We start from the raw sequence: 17103 nt of genomic DNA on the forward strand, positions 1-17103 counted from the left end.
AGTGAAACTTGTATTGAATAAATTCAGTTGAGAAAAAGGGTATGGTGCTTTTAAGAAAATGTGGAACTTTAATGTAAAACATGTACAATCATGGCAACAATAGCCTAATAATATAGAAAGCTGTATGGTGATGCTTTCAATATAACTGAGAATTGAGAAAAAAAAAGTAATGACTGCGTCCCGGTCATAATGTTCAGGTTTCAAGGAAGGTGTGAGATTTCCCAGTGCAAGTATGATTGTCGGGAAAAGTATACATGTACATAACAGAAGTAGGTATAATAACAGTAGTTATTATAATAACAACGCATATTTTGTAGGCGGGGTATCGAGGTCTTGGCCCTTCCTTTCCGGAAGTGTCCACTTTTGCGCTTTATGGAACCGTGTGGAACTGACGTCAAGCTGTCAACATGTAAGATGGCGGCTCATCATAGACAAAATGCTGCTGGGCGGAGAAAAGTACAGGTACATGTATCCACCTTGTCATGCAGTTACATGCAGATTAAGTGTTTTTAAAGTTTCATTCTGACACGATACATTTCTGCGTAAATGTACATTTCGGGTGCTTATCCATGGATGTCTTTGAACTCTGCGTGTGCTGGGCAAGTGCAGCCAGTCTCTCCTCTCTTCCCAGTCTGGCACCGCAAGCAGAGAGCTAACTAGCTTACCGGCTTGCTTACTGTTCTCAGTATGTTCTCTCTCCGGCTGCATAATACTCCGTTTTCGTGTTTAATGTGTTGTCAAGCTGTTTCAACGTGTACGTAGGATTATTGTTATTGCGGCTAGAGATGGTGACATCCACACCCCTGTTGACAACTTTCACGTCACGAGCTGGCTGTTAAGAAAACCGAGTCCTCTAGACGGTTAGTGTACTGTAGATAGCTATATGTCTGGTATTCAACCATCTAGATGTTGCAGCAATTTTCGTCGGATATTTCCGTGAGGTGTTGATCCTTCTTAGTCCGATGTCGTCAAGTTATCACCCATATATGCAATTCTAGCAGCTGTGATAACACAAATACTTTCCCCACGCATTCAACATGTATCAATTGAATACCGTCATGAATGTACTTATTGAATGTAGGCATCTACATGAAAAAGGAATTTGCTTAGAATTTCCTATATAATATGCATTTCAGACAGTGGGATCTTAATAGTGCAGTGAAACCAAGCACTACAGAATGTCATCAGGCTATGTATGTTTTTCATGAGTAATCTAGTATTCATCCATGGATGGATATTTTGGCTAAACTGTTGGGCTTCTGATAACTGCCAGTTGCCTCACCCGACCTTCCCATACCATCATCCATTTAAGTTCCCTAATCCATTTCAACATGTTTCCTTGACCTATACGCATTGCAAGTGTTTACAAGCCATTGCTGACCCTTTTTTAAAAATGTATTTCTGGAACAGTACAAACACGAGTGCTTACACGTTTATTACAGGGGTACAGGGCGGCGTCAATGTCAAGGATTCAGCCAAACGACCCCAGTCCGTCTTCATGTTATTGTTTCCTGGCTGCAAATTGCTGTCGTCTGATTCCCTCTTGCAGGTGTCCTACGTGATTAGGGACGAGGTGGAGAAGTATAACCGCAATGGAGTGAACGCCCTGCAGCTCGACCCGGCCTTGAACCGCCTCTTCACTGCCGGCCGAGACTCCATCATTAGGATATGGAGTGTCAACCAGCACAAGGTAACGCGTCCTGCTCCTGCTCACATAATCTGGGTCGATGCCGCCACGTCCTCATCCGTTTTCGGCCAAGGTCAACGTTATGGATGTTGATGGCTCCGTCTCAATTGTCTTTCGTCCGATCTCTCTTCTTCTAAACCGTCCGTGGTCTCACCACAGACCGTTGTCCCTTCCTCGGTGTGTTTTGAGATATTGTTGAAGAGGGAGTTTTTCAAGGTGTTAGTGACCAGGTGAATTGAGAAGGAGCGGTTGTTCAGAAGCATAGACAGAAAAAGGCCTGTGGTCAGTCATAATCAAACCGAAAGATATTTACTTATTTTGCGCTGTGATTGTAATGGTTTGTCATAGAATTCCTGCGTAATCCCACTAATATTGCAGCAGAACTCTTCTTTATTGCAGCAGGACCCCTACATTGCATCAATGGAACACCATACTGACTGGGTCAATGACATTGTCCTCTGTTGCAATGGGAAAACATGTGAGTCACTGTGATGTTGTTAATGATGGGTTGTGGGGGGGGGGGGTGGGACGACAGAGCCCTCCCAAAGGAAAGCATGGTTCTATGAAAACATGTTCAACTTTTCCTTCGTGCGAATGAGTAAAACTATGAGAATGGTAAGGCTGCTCCTATATTGGGTTGACAAAGTCTTAACTGTTGTTTTGACAGTTTGACCTATTGGTAAACATTTTAAATCATATTTTTCCATAGTCACACCCTGTACGTTTTTAGTAAAATGTCATGGGTCTTTCAAAATCTGCCTTATGAAAACACAGGCCCTCAAAAAGTCATCTAGAATGCCAAAAATGTTACCCTACTTTTCTTTACCCTATGCCAGTGTAAAGGGAATTGTCTTGTTTCTGTAATATTTGCTGTTAATGTGCACAGCGCACCAGTTGTTTCACAAATTACATTACATTGTATCAACTGAACATGTCACTAATAGTCGATTGCATCAGAATTCAACAATTATCTCCACTTCACTTGATAAACATCAGATTTTAATGTACTTAAATTTAATGAGCTTGTTGGGCAAAATTACACCACAAACCCGGTTCTAGCACTGCTGCAAAGAGAGAGAGCTTGTGGTTTAGAGGATGGATGAGACATTTCAGGCAATTGCAGCTAGTCTATTAAAATGTAATGTGGTACTTGAAAATGTATGTCCTGGTTAATAGTCCTAGCATACACCTGCATTTTCAGAAACGCAATGGTTAATACTGAAACATGTGAATGAGGCTGGTGATTCTTGTGCCATGAAAGAATCTTGGCCTACCAACCGCCTATCGCCCTGTAAACTAAATTGGGTCATCTCTAAATTCTGGATATTCGCTTTTGTATATTTTCAGAAGGAAAGAGAAATCTTTAATACCTTATTGCCTTTTCCTGTTGAACCAGTGTCAGATTAATCGTTTTTTGTATTCTAGTGATATCTGCTTCCTCAGACACCACAGTGAAAGTCTGGAATGCTCATAAGGGATTCTGCATGTCTACATTGCGAACCCATAAGGTAATCATATTGTATAAGGATCTTTCACCACTTACTATACCATTTAAGTGTCACTGCAAAGAACAAATCCTAACTATATGAATGTACGCAGAAGTTCAGTTCATACATTTTCCTTGCATGTGAAAGTTACTATACAACATTAATTGTTTACTTAATATTTCAGCTTGAGTGGAACAACAAAAAACAGAGTGTATCTGTGCTACTGAAAATTAGCTTAAACATTTTGTGGGGTTCTAATGTTATGGACTGACAAATTGGCCATGCCCACTACTGCTATTAGACAAATGTTTCCTTTGCCACAGTTTCTTCATCAATTCCTAGGGGAAACACTGAATGTTATAAAAGTAGTTGCTACTTCTTTCAAAACTAATGTGAATACATCTAAACAAATGAATACTCAGATAGTCCAAAGCAAAATTAAAACCTCCATCAGGAACCCTGAGACATGATTTCATATTTTTGTCTGTGACCCCTTAACCTACAATGCTTTTGTCCTCAGGACTATGTCAAAGCTTTAGCCTATGCCAAGGACAAGGAGTTGGTGGCCTCAGCAGGACTGGACAGACAGATTTTCCTATGGGATGTCAACACACTAACAGCACTGACAGCCTCCAACAACACTGTCACCAGTGAGTATGCCCTCTCATTTAGGTCCTGTTCATTCGGCCCAAAATAGAATAAAAGGAATAGAAAAGGGGAAGGACTCATTGCTCTTATCCAAAAATAAACACTGATTTAGGTTACCACTTGCAAAATGTACAAATATTCTGTTGCATGTCCTATTGAACTGGACCTAGTTACCATGTCATAGGCACTCCTTGGACTTATTTGGAGTATTTTGAATGTTCACTGTACTACTTGGAAATGTAGATCGGTTTGTTAGATCAATGTGACCCAGAAAGTTTAATTTTACTAGTCTTTTTAGAAATCTTTTGCTGTCTGTATGCCTTGGGTATGCAACCCATTAAAGCAAACCACACAAGCTGCTGATATTTAAGGAAATTAATTTCAGATTATAGTAATACATCTTAGAGTTGAAATTAGTCTGTAAAGTATTAATACATTTCCTCACCCATTTATATATTAGAAATTTTACTTTCACTCATTTAATGTAACATTAAACCTTCACACCAACATAAAAAAAAATCTTTAATATTGTTTTTTTTATTGGCAAGAATTTGGAATTTATATATGGTTTTCCTCAGCACTTTTTGAATGATGGATGTGGATATCTTTTCTGTTCTGTGGAACTTTTGTGAGTGTTGTGGTAAATATTCAACTGTCCCCTCCCAGCCTCGTCGCTGAGTGGGAACAAAGACTCCATCTACAGTCTGGCTATGAACCAGATGGGTACTGTCATTGTGTCAGGGTCCACGGAAAAGGTCTGTTTACATTTGTGTGTTTGTTTGTTTGTTTTTTTATGAGGAGGAATTAAGAATCGTTCCTGTTACTCACACACACTCCTGGTTTTCTCCAAACTTGGGTGCATAGAGATGGCAAATATATTTGTAGTTTTGCAGGGAAGACATTTTTACCTTTGCCTACTTTTGTTAATGTTTTTATTGGTATAATCCTTGCCAACAGAATGTGGTTTATTTCGCCACCGTCTATAGTCAAATGTGGGTGTAAGTTCAAAGTTTACCACCAGCAAAAATGTTGACCTCTGGGGGTGTAGTGGTGCGCCAACAACATTTTTAATTGCCTTATTTTTATGTGCCGCCTTTTAAAGGTGTTGAGAGTTTGGGATCCTCGAACCTGTGCCAAACTGATGAAGTTGAAAGGTCACACAGACAACGTCAAGTCGTTACTGCTAAACAGGGACGGCACTCAGGTAACGAATCTCACCTTATTCATTTCAGATCTTTATTGGAGAGAGCAGGGAATAAGCTGTGAGGGAAGTCTCCAACATGGAATTTTCTAAACAAATGTCCGGGGAATTCCGCAATCTTACATTATTTCCACCCGAACTCCTCCCAGTGTCTCTCTGGCAGCTCAGATGGGACAATACGACTGTGGTCGCTGGGGCAGCAGCGCTGCATCGCCACCTACAGGGTACACGATGAGGGCGTGTGGGCCCTGCAGGTCAACGAGGCGTTTACACACGTCTACTCTGGCGGCCGCGACCGCAAGATCTACTGCACGGACCTGAGGAACCCAGACATCCGCGTGCTCATCTGTGAGGAGAAGGCCCCTGTCCTCAAGGTGAGAGTGGTGGCCTTACTCATAGGCTTTGAGCATAGGGCATGCTGGGAAATGTACTTACAGGGGTTATATGTTGTAGATGCTGATTTAGACCTAGGTATTTAATTGGACTGTATGGGGTCCAGCTGTAATTTTACTGTATAACATTAGCGTAAATGTGTTTTAAGGCTGTCGTACTGTATATGTATCAAAGAAAGTAGGCTGGTGTGACCGTTAGTGAAAGCTCCTAATTGTCTCCCCTAATTGAGATGGAGCTGGACCGCACGGCTGACCCCCCCACGGCCCTCTGGGTCTCCACCACTAAGTCCACCGTCAACAAATGGGTAAGAAGCACACTTGGAGTGAAACAAATGAAACAGGTTTTGAACAAGGTGATGATATTACGTGGGGTGGAATTATATTCAACACAAGGCTGTGGTAGCAGAAACAAAGAATCCTTGTACGCTGCGTGTCCCTCCTAAGGAAACCTCAGTCTCTTCTGAGAGCTCTGGCTCTGTCTTCTTTGAATGCCGTCTTCATTCGTTGGTTGTGTTTCTCTCTGTGATTCATGGCAGTCTCTGAAGGGCGTTTATAATGTCCGTGCGTCTGGCGATTACGACAACGACTCCACCACTCCCCTGACGCCTCTCTGCACACAGCCTGAGCAGGTGGTTAAAGGTACAAACACGTCTGCTCGCACAAAATATTGATAGTAACAAATAAGTGTCCTGTTGATTTTATTATAAATTAAAAAGTCTGTTGGATTTCATTTTTAAATAACGTATTCACAAATACTGGAATGTATAGGGGGGCTAATAGCCTGCTGGTTGGAGTGTTGGGCCAAGAACGAAGGGTCATTGAGCAAGGCAGTTATCCTTAATTGCTCCTGTAATTTGCCCTCGGTAAGGGCATCTGCTAAATGACTCATAGAATAGGCACGTGCTGGCCTAAATTAGTGTTGTGTGTATTTCTGTCCACTAGGGGGAGCCAGCATTGTTCAGTGCCACATTCTAAATGACAAGAGACACATTCTAACTAAGGACACCAACAACAACGTTGCATATTGGGACGTTTTAAAGGTGCGTGTCCATTGCCTGTGCTGCTTAATTGTGCCATTGTTTGATATTTTGTGTGACTTAGTACCAAGTGTTCCCATGCAGGCATGTAAAGGAGAAGACCTGGGAAAGATGGAGTTTGACGAAGAGATAAAAAAAAGGTTTAAAATGGTCTATGTGCCCAACTGGTTCTCTGTGGACCTAAAAACTGGGGTAAGATTATCCTCTGTAACATTGTTTGCTTTGGACAGCCATGCCAGTAGATGGAACAAGGATTTGATGATATGCATAAAGTGGGGGACTTTTTCCAATTTTGTTGTGTTACAAAGTCTAATTGTAATTACCTGCTGAACCATGACACAACCACCACCATGCTTGAAAATAAACAGGTAGTTATTCAATCACGTTTTGTCCCAAACATTAGGCTTTGCATTTCTGGACGAGAATGTCATTCCTTGTACTCTTTTATATACCTGTATTTAGGTAGTGCCTCGTTGAAATTCCGACTGTATTCGAAATGATTGATTTCACAGAGGAAGTGATAGATCCCGTAGGTGTTGGAAAGCACAGATACAGCTAGGCCTCGATAAACCTTTGTGTGTGCGACGAAGCCCTCTAATATGGGATCCACGTTTAGTAAAGCAGACCACTGTATTCTGCTGGGTAGATGTTGACCATCACGCTGGATGAGAGCGACTGCTTTGCTGCGTGGGTGTCGGCCAAGGACGCTGGCTTCTCCAGTCCTGATGGGTCAGACCCCAAATGTGAGTTTCATTTATTCTTTTTTTAATATATATATTTCTTTTTTACCCCCCCGGTTTGGTAATACATGTGTGGTAGTGTTCATATAGAGTGGTTTTCTTCCAGTGAACCTGGGAGGACTGCTGCTACAGGCCTTGCTGGAGTGCTGGCCCAGGACTCACATCAACCCCATGGACGAAGACACCGAGATGAACCATGGTGACCTCCTACACACAGACACACAGGCGGGAGGGGAGGGGTATTTTGACTGGGAGGGGTATTTTGACTGGGAGGGGTATTTTGTGTCATCAACGTCACTGCGCTTGTTTGCAAAAGGCCAAGAGTCCAGGTCCATCTTAAACCCTCCTCTGACACAACTGCCTCAGTAACTGCCTCAGTAGGGCAATATTGTAATGGATTTTTATGAAATGTAATCCTGTCTTTGCTCTGTGTGTCTGTTGATAAATGTTGGATATTTTGTGTGGACCCCAGGAAGGAATAGCAGCTGATTTTGTGGGTCTAGCATTATTAAGACCAATGCAGTGATTGTGTGTGTCTGCCTGTCTGTCTGTAGTGAATGGCGAGCATGAGAGCAGGATACAGAAAGGGAACGGTTACTTTCAGGTGCCCCCTCACACTCCGGTCATCTTCGGAGAGGCAGGGGGAAGGACCTTGTTCAGGTAGAACACACTACTACTCCCATGTATCACAATCTAGCACTGTGTGAAATATGACCGCATGCTGCCCGAGTCGCTATTGAAGTCGTTGGTAAATGAACTAATAGTTAAGACATGGGTTCAAATTGTATTTGTTCAAAAACATAAGTTAGCACTCAGTTGAAATCCTGGTGCAATAAAACCAGTGTTGTAGTCCTTTAATGTGTAAACCCAACCTGGCCCACCAAGCACACTTAATGAAGTCTCTCTCTTCTAGGTTGTTGTGTCGTGACTCGGGTGGTGAGACTGAGTCCATGCTGCTCAATGAGACCGTGCCACAGTGGGTGATTGACATCACTGTGGACGTGAGCTCTCCTCCTTTCATATTTACCAACGATGAATGTGAAGTTCCAACTGGATACGAGCCAGTTGTGGGATGTTGGCACAATGAGAATCATGTTTTAAGATTCTCCGTTTTCTTTTGTCTTTCAGAAGAACATGCCCAAGTTCAACAAAATCCCATTCTACCTCCAGCCTCATTCTTCCTCTGGGGCCAAGACGTTAAAGAAGTAAGTGCAACGTGTTGCCACATAATTCCAACACCTTTAGGGTTCCCTCAGCTGATGTATTTTGAATCTGATTTCACAAATGATTCACTGTGATTATCAATCAATCAATCAAAATGTATTTATAAAGCGCTTTTTACAACAGCAGTTGTCACAAAGTGCTTTACAGAGACACCGGCCTTAAACCCCAAGGAGCAAACAACAGCAGTGTTGAATTTCAGTGGCTAGTCCAGTGTTCACTGTCCAGTGTTCTAAGCTTGCGGTGGTTAAGTCAACATTGCCGTTCCTCCGCAGGGACCGTTTGTCGGCCAGTGACATGCTGCAGGTGAGGAAGGTGATGGAGCATGTGTATGAGAAGATCATCAACCTGGACAACGAGTCACAAACAGGGGCCTCTGGGAACAACGACAAGCCCAGCGAGCAGAAGGAGGACGAGGACATGGCCGTGCTGGCTGAAGAGAAGATTGAGCTGCTTTGTCAGGATCAGGTACAAGGCCCCTATGTGCTGTCATAACCAGGCACATTAAAGCTTATGCAGTAAGGTCCCTACCGTATGTGCTGCCTGTGTTACTTCTTGTTTTAATATGTTCCCACAATGGCTTCTCATTCTCTGTAGGTATTAGATCCCAACATGGACCTGCGGACAGTAAAGCATTTTATCTGGAAGAGTGGCGGAGACCTCACACTTCACTACCGGCAGAGGTCAACGTGAGGTCACTGGTATCGGCATAGAAGCCTCTTCCTCCGCTAGCCTGTGCTCCATTCCTTTCTCCTGTATTTTCCCTCTGGCGCCAAACCTGGACTGTTCAAACCCGTCCCACCAGATCCATGTGTTAGTGACAACAACCAGTGCTCCACATCTCCTTGTACAAGCTTCTAAGGGGTCACGACACCTCCGTAGCTGGAGCTTCTCACACACAAATAGCTGTTCTCCAATCAGCCATGTAAGCGGTAGAGGCATGAGAACACACGAAGAGGAGGGCAGGAAACAATTGTTGCTGTGTAGAGTGAATGATTGAATTTCCAGGGCGTTTACAAAAAAGAAATTCATTTATTTTTATTCTTTGCCTACTTTATTTCTTAAAAATAATAGTTTTATTGCCATGTCTGTCTTTAGTGAGAGAGAGGGCTTGGCAGTTATCTTGAGTAGATCTGCTTGGGTGTTCGCATATTGTGGATGTGAATAGTAGGTTTCTTTCTGTATTCCCGCCCAAACATTCCTGAAACATTCTTGTTTTCCAACCACCTTTCTTCCTATAATCCATTTTTAGCGAATGGCTCATTAAGATTTTCTGGATAGTCAGGCTACCATTCAAAATAACCAAGGACTTGACAAGAATGTAAGGACATGAAGATGCCTCAGTTGCATGTGTGATCTCCCTCAGTCATGTTAGCTTCGCACCTGTCTGAGGTCAGTATTGAAGGCTGCTGAGTGAATTTGTTTTCACTCATCGAATGGACATATACAGTACATGGACACACCCCTAACTATTGCTCTTTAGCTGATATTAAATTACTGACACTACCTTTTCTTTTGTAAATAGACTGTAATTATTTTGTAGGCAACTTGGCATATATTGTACATCTGATCATCTGGAACATATTAATTAGTTTTTTTTTAGCAAAACCTATTTTCTTTTCAAAAGGGTGCTTTCTCATGTAGAACAAAAGAAAAGAAAAGGAACCACACAACTGTCAAGAAACAATGAGTATGTGGGATTTAAGGCTCTCACCCAGGGAATCAGGACCTTGATATACTGTATTGTACTGTTTTTGAAAAAAGCTCAAATTGTTTTGTTTGGGATTATCTTTGACAGTCTGCTGCTAAATCGGCCTATGACATTGACAAAGTCAATGGGGAGATATTCTTGAGGAAAGTGGAGAGAATCACAAAACAATTGTTTATGCAAAAAAATACTTTGCTCTATAATTTGATTTGAACACTCCAACAATGTGAATTGCAATGTTAGCGCAACTGTATTATAATAAATACTTGGTTTTAGTTGGAAAATAAAATCCTAATCAGTTTGTCTGCTTGTTGAATATTTTCATTAAATATTGTATGCTAGACAATAATGATATGCTTTCAAAACAACATTTAATTCATTAGTGTCTTGATTTTAATGACATGCAAGCAACTGCGTATGTTTGTATTGTAATTTGGGGGCTCAGGGTCAATGGATCCCAGGATTTTCGCTCTTTTCCAGGGGGTCACACTAACCTGTCTGTAATATTGGGGAGGTCATGACCCCCCCACCCACCCTTAATTCTATATTTTGTGGTAAATGCTTAATCGAAGTGGTTCTTTACCACCCTCTACTGACCCCAGGTGGAATATACTAATCCAAAGCGCTGTCATCTGGTTATGTGCTGCAGGTTGCATGTGAATTGTAACTTGACATATTAGTTCTTACATGTGCGGTGTAGTTTTTCTGGGGCGACACTCTTTCTCACTCGCCAGATGTATCTCTTGATAAAGCATGCATAATCTGACCCCAATGAAAATACTCGCAGTTTACAGCACCACCAACCGGGACCACAATGAAGCCATGCAGCAGTCCCGTCTTTCCCTTGCAGTTCCCGAATGACTCTTTGTGAATGACTCGGGAATTCCTCTTTTCTTTAAAATCAGCCGACACCTAAACCCATTTAAATGTTGTAGGAGGAGATTCTATGTAGTAAGATCTTGCGATAGACAATGAGTACGCTTTTCCATTTTGCCACGTTTTTGCTGTTATCAAAAGCATAAGGGCGGATTCGATGGACGCTCTGAAAGTGTAATGGTCCAAACCGATGAATCACAACTGAACGAAATCGCTAAAAAACTCCGCCCATTTCTTAATTCCCTGCCGTGTACTGGCGGAATTTGAGATCACTCAATAGTAAACTGGTTGCATGGACTTCAGCTTGACCGTATCCATGATGATGACATGATCTTTGTGGGTTTTTTGTGGAATATTATACAATAGGAAGCTTTCAATACCAAGGAGGTATCAGAAAGAATATTTGAACGTGTTAGCCCTTTAACTATCATCATCCGTGTACTTACGATGGCTCCCAGGAAGAATTCCAGAAACCAAGCCAAAAAAGGTGGGTACCTTTCCCTATGCTAACTAGCTAACTAGCTAACTAAATATGTATTTATGAAGTGTGCAACTGCATCAACACAAATAAAGTAATTTCCAGCATTTTTATTTCCACGAGCCAATTATTGTGCAGCGTCTATTTTGGAACCCAACGATGTAACAACGAGTAACAGTTACTGATACAATGTAGCCCGCTGCTACTACTTTTGTCCATGCTTAACGCGTTATCTACTATGTTTATTAAGGAGTTTATGTTCGTATCTATTTGTCCGATTTGGTTTGTTTAGACTTCGTGTTTCTCTTCTAAAACGACGTGGAATGATGTTATGTTGACCCACATCTGACAGTACTCGGAGGTTTTCACTCATATGAAATACACCATGTCATTCATCCTTGGCCAGCCAAATCTGTTTTTGTGGAATTAAGAGTTTTACAACATGTTTAACACATTAAAGCATCTATACGTTAAGTCTAATAGGCAGCCATTTACTCACGCCAAATAGTGTTTACCTTTTTGGCGGATCTGGATGAACTAAATATGACATATTTATTAGATTGCAAATCTGACAAAATAAGCATAAAATGGCCTTAATTTTGTTTATTTTTGTTATATATTCATACATTTTTCATAAATATATTAATGACGTTTTTTTTTGGTTTATTGCAATGGGATTTTTTTTAACTGAAACTGGACAAACGCTACCAGTAGATGGGGATGTTTTAGGTACGTCTAGCTATATAGCTAGACGCACTAAGTGTATCACATTCACCAGAAATTTGCAGAGAAGACATTAAATGCAGCGGCGCTACCAGAAATTTTCCAAAGGGGTGGCCAGATTGGGTCACTGAAAACCTTGGGGTGGCACACCAAAACCAAAAGCTATAACAACATTTCAGGAATTCTATTACACTGTTGTATTACATAGGCTGCTTAAAAACAATAACAGTATGAGAGTTAAGCAATCACATACTGATATACTTATAAAGTTACTTATTTTACAGTTAGTTACAAATGATCTGATATGCATAGAATAATATGGTACAGCTAACATTTTGAGTTCCACAACAATCCTGTTTCAATGTGTTATGTATCTGTATATATATGTATATATGTTAGGCAATTAAAAATCATAATCAATAATGCATATTTTTTATAATAGTCAATGTGAAAGAAATGCATAGCCGGGCTGGACAGATTGCCAGACAGAAGATGAGACAAAGTAAGGCCAGTCTGGCTATGCATTTATTTTCTTTCACATTAATTATTATGAAGAATATACATTATTGATTTAAAGCTGCCCTGGGTAACATTCTAAAAACAATTCTTCCCTCTACTCCCCCCGCCTGAGTTTGATTTACAGCGGGCTGTCTTTCCTAATCACATGAATGCACATTCTTTGACACAGCAAACCGAAAATTAATAGAACCAGCTAAATGCAATGGCAACAACACGGGTAAAAAAACGTTAGCTATGTTTCTTTAGACGAATGTTAGACTAGTCAGTTACATAACTGTAGCCAAGTCAAATGTAGCTTATTGGTTCTGGATGCTACATCTGGCTAGTGTAACACAAAATCAAGCTAAACAACCTGTAAAATAAAGCAAAAATCTTTTTCCCTGTAGAAAGCGCTAATCCAATGTCCAACTTCTCCTTTTTCATTGGGTAACTAGCCAAGCTAGTGTTAGCTTAGCAGCACTGGTAGCTACCTATAGGCTAGTTAGCTATTAAAATACAAAGCTAAACAATTTCTACATACTGTAATAATGTGAATAAATCAATTTACCTGTCTGGAAGAAAAATTGAGAAATCAGAGTTGAACTGAAATGCTGCTGAACCAGTGTTTATTCTTGTTTTCGCCCTTGCTTAATTCAGCTCTTTTTATGAATCGCTCTACTCTCTGAAATCTTTCTTTCTTTGCTTGACCATTTTCGATGTTTACACTGTTGTAAGCAACAGAGGAATTGTTATTTTGTTGTCATATCTAGCTGTCGTTGTTGCATCTGTCTGAAAAACGTTTTCTTAGCTCCTTATCGCAGGCAGGTTTTACAAACGGAGCCAAGCCCCATCTCGCCAATGGCGATTGGCTAAAGAGTGGTTGGAACAGGTTTAGCTGCATTGTCGCTACCTGCCACATTTTTCTATGAAAAAATCCTACTTAATGCACTTTTAAACGAATAGTACCTAATGTAAAATATCAGATAGAAGCATGTTATGCATATGCGACCCGCAAGGGGGGGGCCAGTGGGGGGACTAGTGATTGTATCAGGGTTGCCGTGGCCACCCCTGGCCACCCCTTGGCGGCACCAGTGCTTGAATGGCTGGTTAATATAATAGATCACCTTTGCAGTCACTGGCTAACATCGGGGAGAAAGTGAAGTAAGGTTGTAGAAGCAAGACATCCCACTCAGAGCCACTTCTGTGGTCCGGCAACTCTCAGGCGGTTTGCCGCACTAGTGGGTCAGATTCTCACCATGCCATGCGGGACTTAAAAACTGAGCATTAGCACACTAGGTCTGAGCTACCACTTGTTTCTGTTCTGATCCAAATGGAGGGCCCCGAAGGGAACCAAGCAACTTCAGCTTGCTATCTGTGGTGTGCTCGTAGATTAGATGGTTTGAGGCTTGGCTCCTTGTGTTGTGGCTACAGTCGCATCCAGGGATAGGTTGAAGGCTACAGTCCCTTGTAATTGGTTGAAGGCTAAATTTTCTTATTGTAATCCATGGATTTTAATTGTTGACTTGGGCGGTTGTCTGACACGCAGTGCATGCAAAGTCGTCATAAAAAGTAAACATGCACTTTGATTGTAATATCTGATGGGAAGGTGTATAGCCAGCTAGTACTTGGCCCTGTTTGCCATGATGTGAACTCAAAAGGTTGCGTGTGCTGGAATTGCAGAAACACACACTAAATCTACACAGGGTAGGATCCAGTTGTCGTTGCCAACTGCCAAGGCATTGTGAACCACCTTTAGACCCCATCTCATTGGTGCTAGGATTCCCTCACCTATTATGGTGGATTAAAATAAGTTAAACACAAAATACGATTAGCCTGTAGCTTTAGACACGGTCATGATATTACAAATATGTGACTGCTGAGATATGAGGTTTCATGTTGCACTGACCGCTTCTGTACCATGATAAACTGTGACCGAATGTTGCGGATGAACACGGTGCATCCATGGCACTTCCTCCCAAAAGGTGTCTCTAAAAATCCTATAATTTAAGGATGCACTCTAGTCAAACAATCCCATGATTGCCCTGGTGCATTTGCCAAGCTCCTTCCAAAATATCGATTAAAAAAATTTCTTATTTTTTTAAACTCTGTTGTTTACACAAGGCCACTAATGACAAATTCTCATAAATTTGGTTTCAGGAATGCAGCAGGTTGCTTGGTTTGGGGGATGCCCTTCCTTCTCTCTTTTGATTGGTTAGAATCTGATGTCACTTCTGTTGTCTTCAAAACAAATTATTTGTTTGCAAGGTTGGAGTTTTCAGCTGTGAAGAGATTTCAGATGGATCATCCTGTGACCGGAGTGCACATTAAGTAATACAAAACTGGATTTCTGCCCTTTACTGCCTTTTGTCTGTTTCCAGGCAAAAGAAAGTAGAACAGTCAGTACCATGACAAAGGCTTGCCCTTCTGGACATGAGTTATGGTATATTGATATATTCTGAGTAAAAATAAAACTTCCTTTTACAGGAATATTTCAGAATATAAAGACACTTATTCTGGTTGTTTAGTGGGTTACTTAAACCTTAATATCAAGAAAATTGTAGATGTGTATAGTGAAATTCTTTCCCGCAATGTCCTGTCACTGGTGTTTCCCCATTTATGACATCAAAACACATCATCCTGGCATACCTCTTACTGGGTCAATGGTTTATAGGATGTGTGGTTTTAATGTGCAATTTGCTCTGACCAAAATATTATTGCAGATCATTTTTATGATATATTTAGATGATGTAGGCTAAAAATAGAGTAATAAAACAACAACATAAACCATTGTCTGTAATCTATAGAGTATGGCTAAAACACTTCTGGTTCATCCTGTATTTCTAAATTATGGGCTGATTCCGTGCTGGGAGTGTAGAAACTACTACATAAAAGCAAAAATCAGAAGAGCCCTTATGCAAGGTGTTTTATGTTATTGTTAGAGGGGGTGAGATAATTGGATATTTGTTAGCCAATATAAACATTTCCACACATTATAGTCTGGATGTGTCATTAGTAGCAGCCTTTTTTAACAGCAATGTATACATATTGTGGTTCAATGTGCTTCAATTCATGTAATTCATGCTCTTCAGCAGTTTATCTCTAAAGATGGTTGACCTTTTAACAGGCCTCCATGGTTATGTTGTTACATTGGTTGTGTTTGGAACAGTGCTTACCCTGCTGCACTTCTGTCTGCACACCAGGTTCTGCACAGTCGCTGTTCTTTCCTATCGACCAAGGCAAAGGACTTTGTCTTTAACACACACACACACACACACGCACACAAACAGCCTACCCTCCCCATATTGGTTTGACAGCTCTAAAAATAGACCCCATGGCCACTCTGGTCCATATCAAGTTCTAGCTGACCAAGTTGCCAAAGCACACCACAGCTGACTCAGGCAGAGGGTGATTTTTGTCTGAAAATTTTAGGTGTTCTCTCATTATTGGTCCCACTTTATCCGCCCGGATGGAGGAAGCCGTGATGAAAGAAGGTATGTGTGGAGAGGCCATATTTGCTGAAGTAACCCTAGGTAGGGTGATGGAAATATGTACATGATAAGCTAAGGGTCCTGCTTGACAGCTTTATCCCGAATTGTGAAATTCTACACAACAGTATGGGGCCATTAAACTAGTAAGGGATAGACTAGAATCAGAGATTGTGTTGTCATTTCTGCAAGAGCACAGTTTTGTTCTCACCCAGGTCTGATGTTGAAAGATTTTCGACAGAACAACCTTGGCGAGCAACCTTTTTTAGGAAATGGGTAGCTTTGTAGCTATTTAGTTTTTTTGCTGTTGATTGTGCTATTTAGGCTATCAGACTGAACATATTAAAGAACCTGATTTGTCAAGCCTCGGATAGCTCTCCGAAAGACATTTAGGCTAGGTTTTTGTTCATGTGCAAGGGTTTGTAACTAAGTTTGCCCCCATGGGCCTCAAGGTTTGGGGTTAGGGGGGGTTGGGGTACATTGAATTTCTCACAGTCAACATTTGCAAAAATAGTCCTCTGTCCATAGTATTGTCAATGGATCCTGACCATCTGCCATTCATCTAGGTGTTTATTAACCAGTGTGACACTAACAACGAAATACATTTTGTCCTTGATCTGATAATTTTTTTTTTTATTGTAGACAGTTATGTTATGTAGAATTTATGTTGATGTAGTCCACCTCCATATGTTTGACACCACTGGGCCAGAGTATTATAGTCAGGTCCATAGCTAATATGGGGAAATGTGGGTATGATTCACAGGGCCCATGGCTTGGCAGGGCTCACTGATCGTAATAATGTCAATGTAGCCTATAAGTGAGGGGGCCCAGGACTCCTGGAGACGGCCCTGATTATAGTTGTTAGTGCAAAAGTATTCCTGTGGTTACAAGCTATGTTATAGTAGGGATGGTGGTGTGTTCT

The 17103-nt window shown here is 41.2% G+C and overlaps 2 protein-coding genes across 21 annotated transcripts in view; both read left to right on the top strand.

Moving 5' to 3' along the window:
* Nucleotides 1–313: 313 nt before the first annotated feature.
* On the top strand, nt 314–9831 carry wdr48a (WD repeat domain 48a). 2 transcript variants are annotated; one of them, XM_010904576.5, is made up of 19 exons: nt 314–462; nt 1550–1690; nt 2087–2165; nt 3113–3195; nt 3695–3824; nt 4489–4577; nt 4925–5026; nt 5173–5397; nt 5646–5720; nt 5952–6054; nt 6358–6455; nt 6537–6644; nt 7099–7195; nt 7299–7391; nt 7747–7852; nt 8106–8193; nt 8321–8397; nt 8689–8881; nt 9011–9831. In XM_010904576.5, the coding sequence occupies exons 1-19, from the start codon at nt 373–375 to the stop codon at nt 9104–9106; spliced, it is 2073 nt and encodes a 690-aa protein (XP_010902878.1). In that variant the 5' UTR covers nt 314–372; the 3' UTR covers nt 9107–9831. The 2 variants fall into 2 exon arrangements, with proteins under 2 accessions (XP_010902878.1, XP_010902879.1); XM_010904577.5 differs by having other exon boundaries at nt 315–462; nt 2090–2165.
* Nucleotides 9832–11246: 1415 nt separating this feature from the next.
* Nucleotides 11247–17103, top strand: part of unm_hu7910 (un-named hu7910) — a 38445-nt gene continuing 32588 nt past the window's right edge. For 17 of the 19 annotated variants that reach the window (XM_010904578.5, XM_010904580.5, XM_020041815.3 and 14 more), the window contains exon 1: nt 11247–11484. In XM_010904578.5, coding sequence (XP_010902880.2) covers nt 11445–11484 — 40 coding nt within the window. In that variant the 5' untranslated portion in view covers nt 11247–11444. Of the gene's footprint in view, nt 11485–16057; nt 16188–17103 lie in introns of those variants that run through there. The other 2 variants (XM_029116118.2, XM_029116109.2) reach the window with 2 other exon arrangements.

The sequence above is a fragment of the Esox lucius genome, chromosome 21, assembly GCF_011004845.1.
Source record: "Esox lucius isolate fEsoLuc1 chromosome 21, fEsoLuc1.pri, whole genome shotgun sequence".
In the NCBI taxonomy this organism is placed as follows: Eukaryota; Metazoa; Chordata; class Actinopteri; order Esociformes; family Esocidae; genus Esox; species Esox lucius.